General features: G+C 39.5%; 2 protein-coding genes across 7 annotated transcripts in view; both read right to left on the minus strand.

The window, feature by feature from the left end:
• LOC122177554 (interleukin-1 receptor type 1-like) overlaps window positions 1-22,068 on the minus strand; it is a 23,982-nt gene extending 1,914 nt beyond the window's left edge. The window contains exons 1-11 of one of the 6 annotated variants that reach the window (XM_042867081.1): window positions 21,672-22,068; window positions 14,244-14,313; window positions 12,698-12,884; window positions 10,481-10,547; window positions 7,444-7,693; window positions 6,966-7,158; window positions 5,841-6,003; window positions 4,598-4,663; window positions 4,032-4,152; window positions 1,889-2,037; window positions 1,445-1,588 (exon numbers count right to left, since the gene is read on the minus strand). In XM_042867081.1, the coding sequence (XP_042723015.1) occupies window positions 1,445-1,588; window positions 1,889-2,037; window positions 4,032-4,152; window positions 4,598-4,663; window positions 5,841-6,003; window positions 6,966-7,158; window positions 7,444-7,693; window positions 10,481-10,547; window positions 12,698-12,745 (1,201 nt within the window). In that variant the 5' untranslated portion in view covers window positions 12,746-12,884; window positions 14,244-14,313; window positions 21,672-22,068. Of the gene's footprint in view, window positions 1-1,444; window positions 1,589-1,888; window positions 2,038-4,031; window positions 4,153-4,597; window positions 4,664-5,840; window positions 6,004-6,965; window positions 7,159-7,443; window positions 7,694-10,480; window positions 10,548-12,693; window positions 12,885-13,942; window positions 14,067-14,243; window positions 14,314-21,671 lie in introns of those variants that run through there. The other 5 variants (XM_042867082.1, XM_042867076.1, XM_042867077.1 and 2 more) reach the window with 5 other exon arrangements.
• Window positions 22,044-23,025, minus strand: part of IL1R1 (interleukin 1 receptor type 1) — a 19,466-nt gene continuing 18,484 nt past the window's right edge. Inside the window, 1 exon segment of the mRNA XM_042866784.1 lies at window positions 22,044-22,438. Coding sequence (XP_042722718.1) covers window positions 22,044-22,438 — 395 coding nt within the window.

Below are 23,025 nucleotides of genomic sequence, written 5' to 3' on the forward strand. Positions count from 1 at the left end.
TCTACCCTTTCAAGGAGTTGATTCCCCTCCTGTTTGTAGGCTCCCTTGAGGTACTGAAAGGCTGCAATGAGGTCAACTCACAGCCTTCTGTTCTCCAGGCTGAACAAGCCCAGCTCCTTCAGCCTGTCTTTGTAGGGGAGGTGCTCCAGTCCTCTGACCATTTTTGTGGCTCTCCTCTGGACCCTCTCCAACAGCTCCCTGTCTTTCTCGTACTGGGGGCCCCAGACCTGGGCACAGTACTGCAGATGGGGCCTCACAAGAGCAGAGTAGAGGGCGACAATCACCTCCCTGTCCCTGCTGGCCACCCCTCTTCTGATGTTATAATAGTTGATTCATAGCTGTCTGGCAGAGTAACAGCAAAGCACTAAAATGCTCTACAGATTAAAAGAAAGAAGATGAGCCACAGAACCTGATCTCTTTTCCCATCATGGGGAGTAATGTGCCAGCAAGAGAGCTGGATGTAGGACCCTGGCGGCTGCAGAAAGGAGCCCCCAAACTGAGAGGAACCAACACATTCATAGTCACAGAATGGCCTGGGTTGAAAAGGACCTCAAAGACCATCTAGTTTCAATCCCCCCGCTGTGGGCAGGGTCAACAACCACTGGACCAGGCTGCCCAGAGCCAAACTTAGTAAGTTAAGTTTGTGACAAATGATGAAACATCATTTCTTTGATCTATTTTTCATTAGAAAAATAGAGTAAGTTTTCCAGGAAAACTGGTACTTTGTTGAAAGTTGAAATGACTTTCATGTGAAAATATTTCAAACTGCCATGAATAAATGTTAACTATATCAACACACATAATCCGTTCACTTTTGAGCTCTTGGGAATTTGAAACAGTCTAATTCTGAGGGCTGCTCAAGCACAATACATATTATGTTGCACTTATTTCCATTATTCACACCTATCCAATGTAGCAGTACAACTGCTACAGTAGAAAAACATTAAAAGTATCACAGAATAGAAAACTAGTAGAATGTAACCATCCAAGATGCTGGATTTATATTTAAAGTTATGTGTAAAAGAGAAAAGTTGAAAGAGGAAAAAAAACACCTCGGCAAATGAAAGTTTCATTTTCAATGTAAATATCTAATGTGCATTTTTCTACAGCTAGTCTACAGGATGTAGCTCTGCTGACACCTATTGACCACCATCAGTGTGGCCATAAATCTACACGCAAACAACTTTCTTTGGAAGAAATAGGTGGTTCTTTTTGACCTTTTCTCACCTTAAGTGCCTTAAATATTATGCGTTAGGATTACGTATTTCACCTATGTGAATGAAAAGATCTTTCCATACGTATCTGAAACTTCTCAAAGAAATTCCAAATACATTCCATTAAATAATAATATCATTGTTTGGGAGTAATAGCAAATGGAAAAAAAAAAAAGAAATAAAAAGCAATAGGCTAGTTATACTGACATGCATTGATTACATGCACATACCTTCCTTACTTACAAAGGCACATCCAGAATTACGATACCAAAGCACCAAGTCGATCTTGAAAATCTTATAGATGATCAGAATAATGAACGTTAACAGTAAGAAAGAGACAAACACTCCAGTCAGCCATCTTTGTACATCAGGAACTGCACAAAATATGGTAAGAGTAGAAAGAAAATGTTGGATTTGTCCAAATCTGACCTTTCACACAAATGTAATATACATTTGAGTATCACATTTTTCACTTCCACCTCACTATTATTTTAATAGAGAAATACACTACTACAGTGACTCTTCCCCTCCACACATCTACATGTTTAAATACAGGAAAGTGTAATCCATGCACCTTCTATTGATGTGATATACGAGCATTTGGAACCAAGACCACAATACTTCTACAAATGCCAAGTCAACCACAAGCCAGAAAAAACAGCGTTATTCCTTACCTCTGTGTTTTAATATAATATAGGATGCAACCTGTCCAAAGGCATTTGAAGCTTGACAGATGAATGGTTGTTCATAATCTTCACTACGCACTTCTGAAATTATGAGCTTCACAGAATACATAGGGCGTCCATCGTAAGCAGTTTCCTCGCTATCCAAAAAGTGACAAACAGAGCCATAAAACCACTCCTTTCTATAAAGGTTTCATCACTAACAGGTGCAACATGACAATGGTCATTTCCATCTGCAAATACCAATCACACTTCAGAACACATGAATAATTGCGTTATGTGAGGGAAACCCAATGGTCTCTATGGGCTACAGTACAAAAAATGTATCTTACAGAGATATGCAAACCCGTCTTGCAGGGGGTTCTCAGCATCTGTAAAAGTAGGTGGAGCATCCCAGTGCTTGGTGGAAGAGAAGTTCCACAATCTGAAATGCTTAAAAAAAGAAGCCCCAGTACAGGGGCAGAAAAAAATGCTAATTTTGCTGCACATTCACTGAGTAATCTGCACTGTGTCTCATGTCTGATGTGCAAAATACGTGACTTTTTAACCAGCACCAAACGAGGGATGTTACTACCTCATTAACAGTACAGCTCATATGCAAAATTAACTAACTAGTCTACTTAGCCAAATGCTTTTCTTCTCCAAAAATGTACTCTAATTACCATTAAAAATGCAAAGTAAAAGTTTGAAATAAATCATAAAGAGCATATATAGAGCATGTATAAGATCACACAAAACAATGTGTGAGCAACAGGTCACACGTTGTGACCTGTTGTATCACAAGGAGCTACAAGATATGATTTAGTGGCTTGTGGTAGCCACGGTAATGGGAGGATGGTTGGACTAGATGATCTTGTAGGTCCTGTCCAACCTTGTGGTTCTATGGTTCTCTGATTCTAGGTCATAGTAGTTTGAACACTAGAATAGGGAGTAAATGAATCAACATCGTTAATACAAATGACTAGACCCAGAAAATATTATGGCTACAAATACAGTAAGACAATATTTTAAGTACTAATACAATTATGATAATATTGTAAGACAATCATTTAAGTGCTAGGAAATACAAAAAAAAAAAAAAAAAAAAAAAAAAAAAAAAAAAAAAAAAACCATTGTTTTTATGATACCATCAGTGACTGCGTGCCTCTGCATAATAGCCCAATTGTTTATAACATTACAATATATGACTTTTGTATAGGGTTTTCTCTCAGCGAGCATTAAAAGAATTCAGCATTTTATTTCCCCTTTTGTTTTATGATGAGGACTTATTTATTTCTACGAACCATAATCTTACGTTGAAGATACCATTCACATTGCTCCCTCATAGATGCTGCTTGAAAACTTTTATAAAGTGCTCATGTTTTTCCTTCATAGTATCACCAGGAGACAAGGGCTGACGAAAGCTATAGTTTTCAGTTCCTTGGTTCCCAACCACTGATACCTTTTCAGATTGCCTTCTGCTCCAACTGTAAATTGTCTTTTCTAAGTCAAGTCTAATTTCTTTCCCTCCTAGCTCTGCTTAAACTACCTTTCGTCCTCACATTATCTCCCAGTTGCTTTATGCAGTTCATGTCCTCCAAGTCTTCCTCCTAAATCCCAACCCATCACTGGAAATATCTCATCCTTTTCTTCTCTCAATCCATTAAGCTTCAGTACAAATGTCCTCAACAAAGTCTTCTATTAGCTCTCCATCTAATCTCAGTTACACTTCCCTATCTCAAGGCTCTTAAAACTAGAAGTCTAAAGTTCTCCTGCAAAGCACAGGTTCCACCTCTTACAGCCTCCCAGACAGGCAGCTGGGAAAAAAAACGAGAACACAGGAGACAGTCTGAACCATGTTCAGTCTAACTTGAAAGAAGTCTCTGCCAGTCTAGAGCTTGCTCAGTAGAAACAGTATTATAGTTATGAGACCATAAGCCTCTACAGAATACCTTTTTCCATGGCTGGAAATTTAGATAGATTTTTATAATGACTCTAAGAAGCCCAATTTCATGCATCCATGCACCTACTATGTTTCAAGTTTCTATTTCAAAAAGAAAATGAATTGGTAGAGGCAAGCATTGACATGAGTCAGAGGGAGAAATTTCCACTTTTGTTGCCAACCCAGTATTTTCTAATCTGAAAATGTACTTACTTATTGGGCTTTGCAAAAATTCTGCTCACATAAAACACATCAATATACACACCGTTGCCTGTCCAAAACACCTCAAACCCATCAGCACCAGTTGTATTGCAATCCACTGTGACCAGTGAACCTATAAAATTGTGTTACAAAGTGAAAAGTTAATTTTCATGCTCTAATTAAAAGCTATGCAATTCTGTTTATAGACCCCCACTCAGACCACAGGACGGTCCCACCGCCTTTCAGAAAAGTTCCTCTAACAGAGTGTCTATCCATTCAGTAATCTGCACGTTCAAAGAGACTGATATTACAGAAGCCAAATCAGGGACACAGCATCTCCCTCTACAGAGTCACTTTTCCCTGAAGTTTTTCTGCAACTTTGGAAGGAATACTCCTTGCCTCCTTCCTTCCCACCATGAAACAATCTTCCTTTGAGAAAGTAATGTAAAGGAGAAACTGAGCTGGTCACTGAACTAGTTTTTGCCCAGAGAAAACAAACACACAATGTGGCACTCTTCTTGAGCAAGAATTTTCACTAGGATACAAAATAATATTTTCTTATAGTGAAAAGTACTTACCAAGTTCCACTTCAATTGAGTTGTTCTGTGGATAAGATATTTCTGGGGGCATTTTTGGTGGGCTCACTAATCAAAAGAAAGAAAGTTATTTTCAGAAAAGCAGGGGTGATTGCACCCTGTTAATGCTGCACAACCCAAGGGCAACCTAAACACATCTTGCCCTACAGACAGGGTTGTCAGCAATTTTACTACAGCATCATTTGATATTCAAATCAAGAGTTTTGAACATAGTCTTGTTACTTCTGAGTAGAAGCTCTGTCAGATACGTATAGGACATTCTGGAATATTTCTTATCAGATATTGAAAGCTCAAGGAAACTTCTCTATGCACACACATCAACAAGAAAGTCATAAAGCATCCTGATGTGAAACACAGATTGCCACAGATGACACCCTTCCCTGCCACAGATACATCCCTCCCTTCCTCCTCTTATAACTGTGTCTGTGTTATTGGTTGGACCACAAATCACCCATTTTAGTGCAAACTTGCTCAGCTGAAGTCTTTGAGCAACTGAGATGCTTTCAGGCATTAACAGCAAAATTATATGTTTGAGTTATATGACTGCTTTAGTGAGCTGCTGAAGCTGAAACTACACTGAGAGAGAAGTCTAAAGGGCAGGTTTTAAAAAACAGCCAGCCATAAGTCAGTCACTTCTGGCTATCTATTCCTCATATTTTGTTTATTCACATCATATAAACATGACATTTATATCACATATTCACAACACATAAATATAGATACATATATATGTAAACATACATATACATACAGAGAAAACATGCACACACAAAAACCAGAGCATCAGATGGGAATGCAATAGATGAGTAGACCTAAAAATGTGTTTCAGTGGGAATGTAAAAAACTGTACAAAAAATGAAGGAAATAGAACACATTAAACCAAGATATCACTACAGTTTGTCTTGGTTTAACTGGTTGCTCTTGTGGTAAGGGGATGATGTAAAAGAGAGAGAAGTAAGATGGGCAGGATAGAGCAGGTGTAATGGGACCTATTTAGGGACCTCAGCGGCTGGCCCATTAACCAAAGCATTGATGTACTGCAATTCTGATCCCATGTTCAATCACCAACACAGTAACAACAGAAAAACTTCAGCAAGCATTTCTTTTCATCTAAGTAAGGGGCAAAGCAATAGCCTACAGCTTACCTATACACAAATTGAATTTTTAGCTGCAATTAGAAACCTGGACAAAATTTTGGAGAGTCACAGTGAATTTATCTACTTACCTTCTACAATCAGTCTTATGTCTCGTGCAATGTCATATTGCTTTCCATTATAGGTATATGTTGTTTTGCATGTATAGTTTCCTTGATCTTGCACAGTCACATTGAAAATCACAAGGTCGCTGTTTAAGAAGGCAAATCTTTTTCCCTCCAGTAGCCGACAGTCCTAAACATACAAAGAACTCCGTTAATGCATGTCACTTTCCATAGTTTGTCTCTCTTGAACATACCAAACTTTCAGTGGACCACAACATAGGGATGGATGCCTTGTGGAGTGGAAGGAAGAGGAAGAGGGCTGGAATCAAAAGGAAAGCACGCTTTGTTTTGGCTCTGAGTTTTTAATTCACAGATATACCTATACATTTCCTACAGAAAAAAAAAAAAAAAAAAATGAGAGATGTAAGGAAATGTGATATAAGGGCCAGGATTTTAAAAGTATTAATTGATAAAGAATTACTCAATAATTAAACTTTTTTTTCAAGTACTTAAATACAGTACCTTATGGACTGCACAAGCACAGGAAGGCAATACATTCTTAACAGAACAAGACTTTAAATACTTACGAACCACATGAAATAACATTTATTTGATGGAGCAATACTGAATGCACAGTGGATATGCTGTCCCTCACAAATTACATACTAAATCCGTTTCCAAACAAAAGAAATGGATGTTTTGCTAGCACGTATAAAGGTGCCATCTAGTGGATATATATGGGTTAACATTTCCTACATTTAAACTGAATTTCTACTCTGTTACTCAAAAAAAAAAAACTGTATACACCTTTACAAGGTGAAATGCCTTAATTCCCTCATCCAATTTTTTTAAAAGTTCTTTTTTTTTTAACATTTATAATAAATCTGTAATTTTTCTACTACAACTCATAAACATCAGTTATTTGTATTTTAAATAACTGACCACTGTGATAGTTCTAATCACTGGAACAGGTTGCCCAAGGAGGCTGTGGATGTCCCATCCCTGGAGGCATTCAAGGCCAGGCTGGATGTGGCTCTGAGCAGCCTGGTCTGGTGGTTGGCGACCCTGCACATAGCAGGGAGGTTGAAATTAAATGATCATTGTGGTCCTTTTCAACCCAGGCCATTCTATGATAAAACTGGCTGTTTTTACCTTATACCAATGAACAGGTAGAATATTTTCCTCATTCCTGAAGTGATCCAAGTGTGGACACACAAGCTTTGCAGATGATGAAGTGAATACCACCTCCTCTACAGCAAATTTTTCATTTAAGCATAAGCCATTGGTCCTCTCAAAAACTGTTACTTCTGTAGACATTTTGCTGCAGCTTGTCAAATTCCTGCAACTAATATAATTAAATTAAATTAGATACTTGACATATTTTCCAACTTGAAAATACACAGTATTCTTTTAGGAGAAGAAAGAGAGGACCAGAACTGTACAAATCCTTTTACAAGTTTTACCAAGTAGAGAAAAAAAAAAAAGCACTTCCATTCCCCAACATAAAGTCAGTTTTAGTGAACATACTCTCTCAAATAGCATTTCTCTTGCCCCCAAACCCTGTTTTCTTTCTAAAAGTTATTCTCTTTGCAACACATTTCTATAGCAATGTAATTTTTTTAACCTTCACCTTATGACACATTCATAATTTCCAGAATCTTCTAATATTGCAGGGAGAAACCAAATTAAACTCTTCTGCTGATGAATTCTAGAAAGTTTGTCTCTAGGCACTGCAGTTTGGTTACCAACTTTATACCATGTTAAGTTGCAGTCTCCACTTTTAAAATTGAAGCTCTTTTCCAGTGAACATTTAATAACAAGAGGCTGCCCATCAGGCACAAGACTATGCTTGAACATCACATCATAAGCTCCGCATTTCTCTAAAGGAAAGAGATAAACATTAAAGAAAATCTCAAACAATGTGAAACAAAACACTGAACTTGCTTCTTGATCATACTTACAAAGTGTATTGAGTTTCCACCTTCATTCTTAAGTCATCTAACAATACTGTCTCAACCTTGTGTCTTCAGAGTTCAAAGCATTATTGAATAATATACTGATATAGTTATGCCATTGAAATGAAATGCTATTTTCTGAATATAAACTTTACACTCAACAGGATCTCTTTGTTTGCATAGACTATCATTTGTCTGCTTTATTTCAGCTGCATATGATTAGAGTACTCGTATTTCTCCAGGCTGTTCCAAGAACACATACACGTGGATGCACAAATTTCACATTCAGTGTCTTTATTTATTACTTTCACTTATCTATAGTTGAAGTAAATCCTGCAGTACTCAGATATCCTAAGGGGACACAGAAAGTTAAAGTTCTAGTTGCACAAATCACAGAATGGCCAGGGTTGGAAGGGACCTCAAGGATCATGAATCTCCAACCCCCCTGCCACATGCAGGGCCACCAACCTCCACGTTTAATGCTCAACCAGGCTGCCCAGGGCCTCATCCAACCTGGCCTTGAACACCTCCAGGGACGGGGCATCTACAACCTCTCTGGGCAGCCTGTTCCAGTACCTCCACTCTCTGGGTAAAGAATTTCCCCCTGATGTCCAACCTAAATCTTCCCTCCCTCAACTTAAAACCATTTCCCCTCGTCCTACACATATCAACCCTTTCAAGGAGTTGATTCCCCTCCCTTCTGTAGGCTCCCTTTAGGTACTGAAAGGCTGCAAATATTAAACTTGCAAAGAAAATTTCAACTCACCCCTTGCTTCATGAGAAATTATTCAAATGCTTACCAATGAACTCATTTTCTTTCCCTGAATCCAGGAAGATTTACAAGGGAAAAAGCAACACCAGGAGATTTTGTCAGTACAATGAAAATAGGCACCAACTGTGGATATACTGATCACATTCCAGAGTCAGTACTCTCATTTCATTACAATAGAAGAACAGCCAGACATGGCCATCAAAGTTTTTGTGCAGCCCAAAATTCTTGCCTTCTAACATTTCACTGGAAATCATGCATTTCTTGTTATGAGAAATGGCAACCTAAATATTCCCTTATTTGCCTTCTCTGTAGTATTAATTATTTTTCAGACCTCTATCAGATACCACATCTTTACCTCAGACTCTTCATTTATTTAATGACATCTCATACAGAGGCCATCCACTTCAAAGAATATTGTCACTCATCTCTTTACTTTCTCTTAACATAATCTTTCTGAGATGGAATAATCAGAATTGTAGTTTAATTGCTGCACATTAACTATGGTGTTATCCTGTAGCATAAAAAAGCTTCACTTTCTACTCTTTCCCAAGAATTCTGGTTTTCTTTTTCTTTTCACCATCAGTGAAGATAGAGCTAATGCTTCCAGAGAGTGTTCATACGTGTCGAAGTACCATTCTCCTCAAGTACTTCTATCAGTACCTGAAGGGGGCTGACAGAAAAGCTGGGGAGGGACTTTTTACAATGACATGTAGCAACAGGATGAAGGGAAATGGTTTTAAATTGGAAGAGAGTAGATTTAAACTAGATATTAGGAAGGAATTCTTTACTGTGAGGGTGGTGAGACAGTGGAATAGGTTCTCCAGTGAGGTTGTGGATGCCCACTCCCTGAAAGTATTCAAGGCCAGGCTGGATGGGGCTTTGAGCAACCTGGTCTGAGGTGTCAATGCCTATAGCAGGGGGTTGAAACTAGATGATCTTAAAGGTCTTTTTCAACTCAAACCATTCTATGATTCTAAGAAGATTAGAATTACAATTCCTTTAATCAGTTCATACACCAGAAGGTTACATTGTCATTCAGAGGAATCTCAACAGGCTGGAGATATGGGCTCAGAGAAACCTCATGGCAGTTCAACAAAGGGAAATGCAAAGTTTTGCATAGGAGGAGAAATCCCCCAGGCACCAGCACACACTGGAGACTACCCAGGAAAGCAGCTGACCATAAGCCAGCAACACTCCATTACAGTAAAGGTGGCTTAAAGGTGTCCTGAGCTGCATTAGGAAGAGCATCATCCACAGGATGAAGGAGACCAATCTTCCTTCATTCAGCACTGGTGAGACAAATCTGGAGTGGGACTTCCTAGCATAAGACATGGCTTTACTGGAGTGAATGCAGCTCAGGGCCACCCAGATTATTAGGAGAGTGGAACTCTGGCAGACAAAGGCAGGCTGAGAGAGCTGGAACTGTTCAGCCTGGAGAAGATGATCAGTAGTGGGACAGATCCTTATCAATGTGCAAATGTATACCTCTGATGAAAGAGAATGAAGATGAGGGAGCCAGATCCTTCACAGCAGTGCCCCCTGACAGGACAAGATACAAGGGGCTTACATTGTGAGATTCCATCTGAACACGAGAAATTTTTTTTTTTTTTTTTTTTTCTTTTTTTTAAACAGAGAGGTTGATCAAACACTGTGGAGATGCTCATGGCCCTGAACAGCTCTGTGGTCATTGTTCTTTGAGCAATTAGGTTGAATTAAATGTTCTCAAGAGGTGTCTTCCAACTTAAGTGTTATGTAGTTGCTACACATAATGTCACATTTTACATGTTTTATAGGCTTCTGCTTTCAGAACTATTTAAAAAACCTCACTGACATGCACAACCGTTTGTACAAAAAACAAACAAACAAACAACAAAACAGTATTACTTGTGTGAAAAATTAAATTTCAGAATAAGACATTCTGTAGTCACCAATTAACTCACCTGCAATAATTAAAGAAAGAAATGCTGTTGTGATCTTACAGGAAAGTATTTTTGCTGTCATGTTTCCCTACAGAAAAGGAAAGAAACTCTTAAATTAGTGCTTTCCAAGATAAACTTCCACAGATGAAAATCCACACGTGCATTACAGTTTCTACTACCAATTTGGTGTCTTTTATAAACTGTACTTTTCTTACACTAGGTTTTCAACATGAGTTACATGGTGTAGCATAGTAAAAGGAACTATCTGCCTTACAGGAAAACACAATCACCTCCAGGATTAAAAAGCAACAATTACAGAGCCATCCCACTACAAAACATGTATTTTCTTAGAACTGAAAAGCTAACTTCTGAGTGAACATAAAGGGGAAGTATATGTAAGAACATCTGTACCAGCAAGATCAAAGCCCCCTCTTAAAGCAGCATTCTGTGTCAAGTTGTGGTCAATAGCAGATGACTTGAGAACAAAAGTGCAAAAGAATGAGAATACAGACATTCCTCTCAGTCTCCCTCACTTCATCAATTTATGACATTGCAGTTAGTTTCTCAATAGCTGGTAGCCCTCAGTAGATTCTTTCCCAAGAATGTAGTGTAACACCCTCTGAGCTCAGAAACATCCTTTGGCAAAGAGCCCTGAAGTTCATATACTGACACAGAAAGCACAGGAATAGCCTTTGCTTATTTTGAGCATGTTACCTGCTCATCTCACCTGACAGCCCCCATTGATTGTACTAGAAGAATGAAGAAAAAAATATGAGTGAATATTTCCTATTGTGCATGTCACACACTTGGGATTTTGTACATCTCCAGTAAGCTTCTCCCCAGTTCTTGTTTCCCTGGGCTCATCTCAGTCTCTTTAACTGACCCTTAGATGGAACCTGATTTCACACTTCTGGTCATCTTTACCATTCTCTTCTGTATCTCCCTGGAGATCTCCAGAAGCCACCTGGATGTAGGCCTAGGCGCTCTAATGTGGGTAGCCTAGCTGAAGCAGAGGTTGGATGAGGTGACCACCAGAACTCCTTCCCCACCTCAACTATTTCCAGTTCTCCAGGTACACCACAGCTTGTCTGAGAGGAGGAAGGGAGACTAGAAATGGCATCCAGTCTTCAAAATATTTGTGCCGTATGGATCAATAAAGCAAATCTATGATGTATTCTATACTACTTCATAATAATTTATCAACACTTTTGCTAGTTCCATTTTTACAAGTTTCCACACAGCTACCTGCTGCAGATACCTATTTTTTTTACAAGACTATAAAAGCAAAAACGCAGTCATTCAAATTGAAGAACAATCTAGATAATCCTGTCCTGTTAAAAATCTTCACCAGCTATCACCAGCTAAAGATGACACTTCCAGCTGCTGTGTCTTTCTTCACAAATTTGACTCAGGAGCATGCCACACATTGAGTCATACTCACTGCTTCTTGCAGTGCCTGCTTTCCTTCTTCCCTTTCTTTTCCCTACCTCCTCGCTGCAAATTTCTGCTCTAATTACCAGGCACGTCATTTCTTGCTTAGCTCATAAGGAGGGGTGTCGTCCCTCAAAAGAATGCTGAACATAACAAGAAACACACTAGGCTCCAAATCGCTAGAGGGAGTTCACGTGTGTTTGTACAAAAACTTTCTTCACAAATTGTAATGGACAATAATCCTTAAATTTTCTATACTTAAATTTTAAAGAAGATGACAATGCTTTAATGGAAACAGGTTAAAGAGAAATTAGGACTGAATGGACTTCAGTAATGACCAGGTATTGTCTTTATAACTTTTTCATGATCAGCTCTTCAAAAGTTCTGTTTATTACTGTGTTACTTTACTTTATCGTTCTTCCTCAAATTCTTTCCCAAGCAGTTTTTTGCCCCGAAGAGTGGACATGGAAACTATCCAAAAGTAATATTTTTCCATGTTCTGAAGAACTATTCTTCAGAATCTATTTCTCTATAAATTCTGTTTCTTTCTAAATACTTCAATTTTTAACTTATCTTGTTTCCAACACAGAATTGCTGCAAATACATAGCACTATGTAAAACCAGTCAAATGAACTCTTCTGAGGAGACCCACACTTGTATCTGACTTTTCATAAAGAAAAAAAAATCATATATATGGAAGTTACAAATGACAAGAAAACTAGGCTCTGCTCTGTACATCTCTTTGCATAAGTCATAATGAAAATAATAAACTATGACTGCAGAGTCAAGTGAAAATGTCTTACCCACCATATTCTGCCATGACAAAGAGATAAATTTCTTCCTTTTCTCAGCCATTTTGTCCACATCTTGATCCTGCAATTGATCTATACAGCTTTATTGTTCAGGATAGCAACCAGTTGGTGCTACCTTTGCCCAAATTTTCCAGAGGAGAAAAAACTCCTTGTATCCAAGGCCATGCCCACAGAGTTTCAGCCTGGAAGAAAAAAATCTCATCAATTGAGGCAAAGACAGGGAAAGAAAGGTCTCTGTTGATGCATGCAACTGAATTACAATGACAGCATACATGACAACACACGTAAAGCAAAATTTTCATAAAAATCTGAGACTAAGTTAGTATAGCCACCTGTTCCTCTGCTGTTTAGTCCTTTCAAAGTTGATCTGCTCAATTAAAAAAGAACGAAGGAAAAAAAAAAAAAAGAAGAAGCAAGACACCTAGTTTCATTAGAACTTTGGCTCACAGGAATTGCTCCAGACTTCAGGTACTTTGACTGCCTTATTCAAATGCATGGATGGATTAAAATGTGCAACAGTCCACAACCCCTTGGCAGCCTGTTTCGGTGTCTGTCACCCTTACCATGAAGAAGTTCTTATGCGCATTTGTGTGGAGCTTCCTATGCTTCAGTTTGTGGCCGCTTCCCCTTTTCCTATTACCACACACCACTGAAAAGAGATTGGCCACGTCCCTTTGCCTCCCTCACCTTAGATATTTATAGACACTGATCAGATCCCCTCTGTTTTCTTTTCTCAAGGCTGACCAGACCCCTATCTGGGAGATGCTCCAGGCCTTTTATCATCTTTGTGGTGCTTTGCTGGACTCTCTCCAGGAGATCCATGTCTTTTTTGTACTGGGAAGCCCAGAACTGAACACAGTGCCTCCAGGTGAGGCCTCATCAGGGCAGAGTAGAGAACTAACAGACATTTCTTTTACATAAATCATTCAGCATGTGTACCTTATCCGCTTCTCTTGACTACTTGACTGCTGTGAGTCTTCACAAGAGCTTATCAAGCCTCTCCCCTCTAATACAGGAAAAACGGTCGTGAAACCCCTGCGTTCTTTCCCCACTGTTACACACACAAGAGCGGTGTCAGCACCCCTATACGGAGCCAGTTACAGAACTAAGGGTCTCGCCCCCATCTACTTTTAGCCGTTATTCCATGAACCACCGACACCCCATTACCACACGTGGATCTAAAACAACCCAAATCGGGATGGCAGCTTCCCTCCCGCCCAGCGCAGTGACAGATTCCCACCTCGAAAAAGCCCTTCGGCTGAAGCCCCGCAGCTACCTGCCTTCCGCTGGGCTCTCGGCCCGGCCGTACGGAGCTGATAGAGGCGGAAAAGCCCAGTGTCGCGGCAGCAGCAGCCAGAGAAACCTCCCATACCCTGGCTGCGCTGGTGAGGCGGCCCCACGTCAGCTCTGAGTTTCCCTCCCCTCCCCTCCCGGCGTGCGATTGCCTCAGCTGCGATCGCAACAAGCCATCACTCGTTGATTTGCTTTTGATTTTTTTCTTTTCTTTTCTTTCTTCCTTTCTTTCTTTCTTTAGAACTTACTAAGCTCGTTGCTGCCCTGGGAGCGCTGCACCAGGTTTCTTCGGTTCTCTGCTTCACTCATGTACCGCTGCTGGAATAAGAAGCGTGAACAAAATCACACGGGCATTCTAACACTGTGCTGTCACTGACTGAGCTACCCAAAAACAAACAGCAAGGCAGAGCAAAGGTTCCTCCCAAAGCGAGCAGAAATCTGGGCTCTGTGGAACTGCCAAGACAGGTTCTCATCCCTGCTAGAAGTACTGTTTAAGCATGTTTGCTACACCAGCTACAAAGTTCTCCGTGGAGAATAATCCTCTCCTACTCCTCCCTCCATGCTTTTTCAGGTACTATTTCTAAGCTGTGTTTACCAAATATAAACATAATCTAATCTGCCATCCTGCTCACCGCATGATAACCACAGATAAGAGTTTACGCCCTGCTATGCCTGCGCATGTTGTCCTCCACCAAAGCAAGGGATGTGGTGTTAGAAGGAGGCACGCTGTGACACGTGCTGGATCAGTAAACTGAGGCCAACTGTATGAGGTTCAGCAAGATCAAGAGCAGCAACCAGGTCCTGCGCTTTGGTCTCAGCAACCCTAGGCAACACTGCAGGCTTAGGGCACAGTGGCTGGAAGATTGTATGGAGGAAAAGGATCTGGGGGTGCTGGTTGACAGCCAGCTAAACATGAGTAGTGTGCCCAGGTGGCCAAGAAGGACGATGGCTCTCGTGGTTTGTATCAGAAATAGTGCAGTCAGCAGGAGCAAGAATATTCACTTACATATGGGTGGGAAGGAAGCTGCCTGGCAATAACGTTGGGTGGACACCATGTCCTGAACACCTGCTTGATTTACCCTGCAAAAATCAAGGTGATGCTTACTTGTATAGGTCTAACCTTGGGTACTAGCACAAGGCACTCTTGACCTTTGGAGTTTTTTTAGGGGTAGGGGAATATTTCTTTTTGTTTGTTTCCTTTTAGGACTTGTGACATTGGCAAGCAAATGTAATTGCTATTTTTAAAAAGGAAATTACAGAATTCTATACACTTTGTGTTATGTGGTGCGGGTAAATCCCTTCCACATGAAAAGAGACTATAGTCACACAGTATCTCTAAAGCACCCAGAAGAGTTTTTAGGGCAAAGCTATATAGTTTGTAGCCAATCATAGTCAACTATCTCTTTCTCAAAAGAAACTGAGCAGAGCAAATCTAAAGCTAGCAGAAGTTTAAAGCCCTTTATGTATTTTTTTCTGGAACTTTAACCTTTGCTAAAGACATTCAGAATATCCTTACACATATGATAGTATAAACTTGTTGAGTCTACAGGAAAATATATCGCAAAATGTCATTGCAGTTAGCTACCTAGATATGATTAAAGCTGCAGGAAACAGGCTTTCTTAATATCGTTCATCCAAACTCAGCTTATTAAGAATGTCAAAGCTGTCTAAATGTTCTTTCATTGCTAAGAATGTGTAATTCCATTTTAATGAACAATTCCACAATGAGCAACTGGCTTAAGCATTTACATCCATTTTGCAGGAATATTTCTGCACTCATGGTGTGGTAATTAAACATCCATCTTGCAGTTACAATTTATTCACTAGTAGAGCATAGAAAGTCATTTGTACTTCTGGTAAGTACATATCCAGTTTCTCTCAAAGGAGCTGGGGCCTCTTTTTATAGCCAAATCTGTCCTTTTCTTCCCTCTCACAGAAAATAATTTATTCATTTTCACCCCTTCAACAAATCTACATCCTCTCTCTTTACCTGCACAAGTGTGAAGCTTAAAACTCACCTCGAGGAATTTGTTTTGGCAAAAAACATTTCAGAATTGAGACATGAAACTAACAAGACCCATTTTCAAGCTCATAACCATGAGAAGTGACAAAAATAAGGCAGAGCTCATATTTAAGGTAAATTAAAACACTGAATAAGATGCTCTTTAGCTCAAAAATGCCCAGTTAAATAGGTCTTCAGTGCAATCAGAATGAAAAAAAGAATTACACGTGGCCCCAACAATAATTTAAGCTTTCCACTTGCTTTGAGAAGAGTATTGGCAACTAGGTGAGAAGGCAGCAGAGCTAATAGAAATGAAGACACAATCCCAGAAATTATGATAACTAAGAAGAAAGCAAAATGCTAAGTTTTCCACATATTTTGCTCAGGGAGGCAAAACTATTTCTATCCCAAATTCTAGAGTAACCGACATATGGAATTACAGATCCAGCAGCTAGCAATCTTTAAAGACAGCAAGATCTGCTTCAAGAAACAGCATCTTTCTGTGGACCATCTAAAATAGTTGTAGGAGCAGACAAGCTTTTCAGCAATAAAAAAGTATGCACAATACAATTGGAGAACAGAAAAACATCTGACGCCAAATAAATATTCAAAATTAATTTGTAAGGTGCAAGAAAATATATATCACTTAGATCACTTAGATAGATATATATCACTGGAAAACAGAAGTGGACTGTCACAGTGTTCAGTCACATCACGTTATGCTGTTTTTTATTTCTCTTTGATATCCTTATCACTTTCATCTTGGAAATCAATTATCAAGATAGAGCAGGAAAAGCTGAGTTGCACTGCAAAACCTGACTGCAAGGCTGGCTGTGAAGCAGCTCATGGAAAGCTGGAGCAGATACTTTAAAAGGGAACAGCTAAAGTATGGTGGTAGTTAGTGTCACAGGGATCTTGCCATGGGATCAGCCATTGCTTTCACATCAATGTTTTAATTAGTGCTCTCGGCACAACACACAGAAGTTTTCTGTGTGATTTATCTGTGTCACAAAAGCTGAAAGAGAATTGTGTGAGGCCTGGCTCATAACAGTGTTTGCTTATTTTGCTTATGCTCCTCGTACATGCAGAAGTGACACCACTAGATTCTTATACAAAAATAACTACTTGCAATCCAGAAACACAGATTAAGGAGAAAATCCAAGTCACCAGTTGAGTAACAAAACAAAACGCTGTCTTAAATTGGGAGAACTATTTTCAACGGAGTTGGGGATGTATCTATTGCATCCTGCAGTGCACTGATGCAAGCATTCATAAGTCCTAGTAAAAAAGGCATTCTGACTTAATCAGGATGTTGATTAAAATACTGCTGATTGGAGGTAATCTGAAAAGGTAATAAGAGATTTCACAGATAATTGTATGTCTCTTCAGATGCTGGAAGCCCTGAGCTCTGCCACATCAGACAGACCTGGTAAGGTCTGCCAGCACTGAAGACTTTACAGCCTTTATCCGATGTCCTTAAAACAGATAGCACTGTTCATCATTCCTATTGTTAAGAGAAAAAGTGGTATATGACAAAAAAACTGCTTCTCTCCCAAGTAACCTGAGACCTGTGGGAGCTGCCTGAAGGCTTCTTCCATTGCAATCAATATGCTACAATTATTCTGCTGCCATGAGATCCTTCTGGTACATCCAATAACTGAATGGTACAAGCAGCAGAGCTCAGCCCTGTACCTACTCCCACCAACTATTATGAGGATCACCATCTCCATCACACACACACACACGTTTCTTAGCACCCTACCAAAATATAGGGTACTAGCTCACCTTCAGCTGAAATACTGTGTGCTGTCCCAGCCAATACAATAACCACTTTGAGAAGACTTGCATGGGAGGAGGACCTACTAGCAAACTAGGAAAAATGAGAAGTCTCGGCTAGCAATTAATATGTTAATGCTAGAAATTTCTAACTTTCAAAATAATAATAAAAATAAAATGAGATTCCTAAGCAAGATGAGAAACTCAACTGTTTCATCAGGATTCAGCATGTTAAATCACTGTGCTGTTCCCAGTGCATGATGCTGCAGGCTTGGAGTTGATCTAGCCTCACTTCCCTGCAAGGAAAGCACAGGACAGGGCAAAGACAAGCTCTCAGCTCCTGGCTACCCAGACAGAGTGAGGTGGTTAGTGCTAAGGTTGTACTGAGACAACCTAGATTTGCCCCAGTAGTTACTGAGACTCTTCCCCCCTTGCCCAGTTCTGAGAATAGCAGATTGAATGCAGTGCAAATGGGAAGGGAAGAGGGGAATAGTTAAACTGAGACAGGGGAGGTTTAGATTAGATATTAGGAGGAGGTTTTTCACACAGAGGGTAGTGTCACACTGGAACAGGTTGCCCAAGGAGGCTGTGGATGCCCCATCCCTGGAGGCATTGAAGGCCAGGCTGGATGTGGCTCTGGGCAGCCTGGTCTGATGGTTGGTGACCCTGCACATAGCAGGGGGTTGAAACTAGATGATCACTGTGGTCCTTTCCAACCCAGGCCATTCCATGATTCTGTGATTCTATGATTATATGATACAAATAAAGCAGTGTGTCCAAAACACTTCAAATTAAGACAGCTGTTTGCTATTGTTCATTTTCAGCATGCTTTAGTAGAGAAATGAGGAGAAAAAAGCAACGCTGTAAGAAAAAAATTAGGTAGTGTTTTATTGAATTAAAAACAACCTTTCTTCAAAGTGTCTTTACATAACACACATGAAAACTTCAGTCATACAAGTATATCAAAACAAACAATTAACAGTATTTTGGCTCAGTAAAATAACTTTCCACTAAAGGAAGGCATAACAAGTAGCAGTTTTTCATAAACACGAAAACTGAAGAGGCCAGAGGTTGGTGGAACTCTGTTGGCTGGCTTGCAAACTGTCAAGGTGGAAATGCAAAGTCAATATTAGTCCTCCAAGTAAAAATATGATACTTCCAGTGTCTAGTCTTCACATTTGATATTGGGATCCTCTGACAAAAGACCAAACCATACAGCTTCTGTCCCACTAAATTCTTTTATCAATGTGAACCATACCAATTAGCACATTCACCTTGTCCAGATGAATTTCAGTAACTTGAGATGGATCTCAAGGCTCTTTTACCATGATGGACTATCACCAAACAAACACTATATTGAAAAGCAGATCTAGTGCAACAGCTATGTGAATGTGACACCTCATGACCAGAAGTGTTTCTCCCAAGACAATTCTGTCTAGAATAAAACACAGAATGAGAACAGAAGATAAGAGTGTGAATTGGTCTATACATACATGACATTCTTTGATAAAATATTCCAGTACCAAAACAGTTGGAAATACCCTGACATTTCCCATATACTTTTTCCCCCCCTCTTGTCCCTCATACCATTCTGGTCAGATATACACTCAGCTCACAAAGCTGAGAAGGCAGAGAATATCAAATTTCCAGCATACACCAAAGTAATCAAATAACTTATAGTGGGAAAGAAAGTTATTTCCATTGGCTTTGTCACCTGTGAGGCACAACACAAAGGTCACCACTATCCACTATTAGGATGGTCATCCTAATGGCAGTTATGAGGGATGGCACCTCAGACCATCAGTTTCTTTTGGTTGAGGATGGGGAAGGAAGAAAAGAGCCAATGACAGAAAAAAAAAAACAAACAAAAAATAACACTACAGTGTCAAAATGAAGGAAGCGGTACTCAAAGAGTAGAAGAATTCTGAAGGATGCAGAACATAAGTTTTTCAGATGAAAAAGTGGTATCAGAGATATCAAAGGATCAATTCAAAGGAAAAATTTCTGCCTAATGCAGCAGCCTGTGAGAACAGCCTGGAAAGCAAAGGAATTTTACATAGTAGTAAGCTGACTGTTCTGCAGTATGTAATAAGATTTACTGAAATTTGAGTTGGGAAAAAGAAGTTCTGCAAAACAGAAGTTAAGAGGACATGAACACAAACAGAAATCCAGAATCACAAGCAGAAATTAAAGGCAGATCCGAAACTCGTGTTGCAAATGAACCATCACAGTCTGATCAGATGCCTTGTCTTGAAATTCTATACTAGGACAATTATTAACACTAGAGCAAACAATCACAAAGGAGTTAGTGTGCACAACTACAGAGCTTTCTTTTTTTTTTTTTGCTTCCTTCATTCTCTCAATTCTCTCTCAATTCTCTCTCCCTTATGCATAATTTCCTAGCTATTTTGCAACTGTTACATAAACCAGATCTTCACTTTAAGTTTATTAATCAGCCTTGTGCCTTTTCCCTACCCACACAATGTTACCAGAGCTGTCATATTTTTTCCTTGAGAACACAGGCAATTGGTCATTACACCTACATTTTAACAATCACAAAAACAGTTCAATACTTATCTTCCCAGAACATTTTTTTGTTTGTTTTTAAAAAGGAACTCATTAATAATCAAAAGTCACTAGCAGCAAAACCAAGCAATGCCTGTGTATGATAACTTGAACCACAAGTTAGTTTTCAGATGGCATAGAGTTCACCAAACTGAAATTTTCTAAGTTTGTTCAAGAACCATCTATGCCTTATACTTAGACTACATAGTCCACTTGTAACAGATAAACACTGAAGCTTCCATACAAAACTAAATCTCTAACTTAGAAGTAGAAATTCGGGCAGAAAATGAAAAGCACAGATGGTTTAACTCCCACATCTCTTATTCCTGTAAATCTTCTATCTACAAACATGACACTAAATTTGATGATTTCTTTGAAAATAGACAATCCCCCTTCAAGAGAATTTATCATTACAGACTGCATCACTGTCCACACATGAGTCTTAGCTTCGGAGTTAACAATTTCATGTTGTACATAAAGTTGCTAAAAAAGCAAAAGTAAGAAAGAGGGAAAGAAAAAGCATTCAGCATCCACAATAAGTTTTAACAGTTTTCATGTAAACCCATTGGACTCCAGCCGTCTCTGGGCAACAGTGTTATTTCAGCTCTATTTTCTAAATGCATATAGCACTACCAAGCATGACCACTCTATCCTTTTTCCTTTTCCACTGCACAATGACCCTTCCAGGAATGATAAACTCACTGATGTGGGAGAACAGAAAAGCATCTCTGCCACATTAGCCTGTTCAGGTAGCATAAGCTTTCAGATTTGACAAATGCTGGAGCCAGCACCTTGGCTGGGAACAGGAGGAGAAACATGCTCACTTCCAGCATCAGCAACACATGGGGACAACCCAGCTTTGTAGTCTGTGCCCTGAAGCACCTTTGGTCCCTGAGATGCCAACAAAAAGCCAACAATTCTCTAGTCTGCATGAGAGAATCAGTCATGACCTCGTAGCTCCACATGGTAATAAAGGACAAATATACTAAAGCACTTAACAAGATAAAAGTCTTCTGGACATTAAACATTTTAAGACTAGGAACAGCAATACAATGATACTTTTAATGGTGTCTGAATGGCATTAGGGGCCGAGAACCATGCAGTTCTTTAAATGTAAGATAGATCAGGAAAGAGAATTTACTCTTTGTCAGGCTGAGCAGCATTCTGGGGAAGCTGGGATTGCCTCTTACCTTTTCTCTTGGGTGATACCACACAGGTGCACTAACAATGATGGTATTACCTTTGAGCAAAATGAACAAAGCAGCAAATAAACTTGTAACAAATAAAATTCATGTCATTTCATAAAAAAACAACAACAAAAAAAATCACTTACCAGCATCAACCAAGTCCAATATATAACATCACAATTATAATTAATTTATACGATTTCCTTCATACTCATCCTTCAATTGCTCGAAAGTATTTTTCTGGGTCTTTCTTATTGTTTTACAAAATTAAAAAATGCTTTAGAAAATCACAGTGCAATTCTTGGAAGAATCCTTTAAGTACTTCCTAAATGTTTCCGTGCCATCACTGTGCTGTTGATGACATTTCAAGACATTCTGCTGATGTGGTCAGAAGAAAATATGGTTCACGTCTGTAGATAAAGTTGTAGTACCTTCAATCCAGAAAACTTGGGTGAGATTGTTTGTACAAAACATGCAACCTTCTGTCAGTCCATCACCAATTACATAAACTTTGTCAGTCATTTTTCTGTTGTTGCCTGGGGAGAATTCAAGTCTTATGGTGACAAATGAAACCCTGATGAAGATCCATGTTTTCTGGACGGCATGTGGTAGCGCACTTTTTTCCAGAACCTCGTACTTGCTGAGTGTGACCTTTCCGAGAAGTCCCCTTTCCATCGGATAGCTCCATACTTTTGCTTAACATATTTGATGGATTCTGGCATGTTTGCATAATCTTCTATTTTTTCAAGTTCAATCAGAATTATTTTTATACCATCCTGGATAAGAGCATTATACACAGCAAGATGTTTTTCAGATGCATCTTCTAAAACACCATAACATGATGGTTCTGGTACTAAGATAATTATTACTCTTCTACTTTGATGGATTTTTTCATCAGTAATACTGATCACAGCTGCAGAGAGAAAAAAAGGTCAAGCAAAATTAATTATAGAATGGAATCATAGATGACCTGGGTTGAAAAGAACCACAGCGATCATCTGGTTTCAACCCCCCTGCTATGTGCAGGATCACCAACCACCAGACCAGGCTGCCCAGAGCCACATCCAGGCTGGCCTTGAATGCCTCCAGGGATGGGGCATCCACAGCCTCCTTGGGCAACCTGTTCCAGTGTGACACTACCTTCTGTGTGAAAAACTTCCTCCTAATATCTAACCTAAACCTCCCCTGTCTCAGTTTAACCATTCCCCATCATCCTACTGCCCCTCCTGTTTATATGCTCCCTTCATATATTGGAAGGCCACAATGAGGTCTTCTCAGAGCCTTCTCTTTCCCACGCTAAACAAGCCCTGTTCCCTCAACCTTTCTTCATCGGAGAGGTGCTCCAGCTATTAAGATGGTACCCATACATTCCAACTGCTTTGTTTACTGCTTGATATTTGAGCCAACTTTAACTTATAAATAGGGACAGGATAAGAGTGTGCAAGCTATGTTAGCTGTCAAGAGTAGATTTGGCCAAAGCAACACAATCTGACCATATGT

This window comes from Lagopus leucura, unplaced genomic scaffold (genome assembly GCF_019238085.1).
Source record: "Lagopus leucura isolate 7727_CA_CO unplaced genomic scaffold, USGS_WTPT01 Super-Scaffold_100001, whole genome shotgun sequence".
Lineage (NCBI taxonomy): Eukaryota > Metazoa > Chordata > Aves > Galliformes > Phasianidae > Lagopus > Lagopus leucura.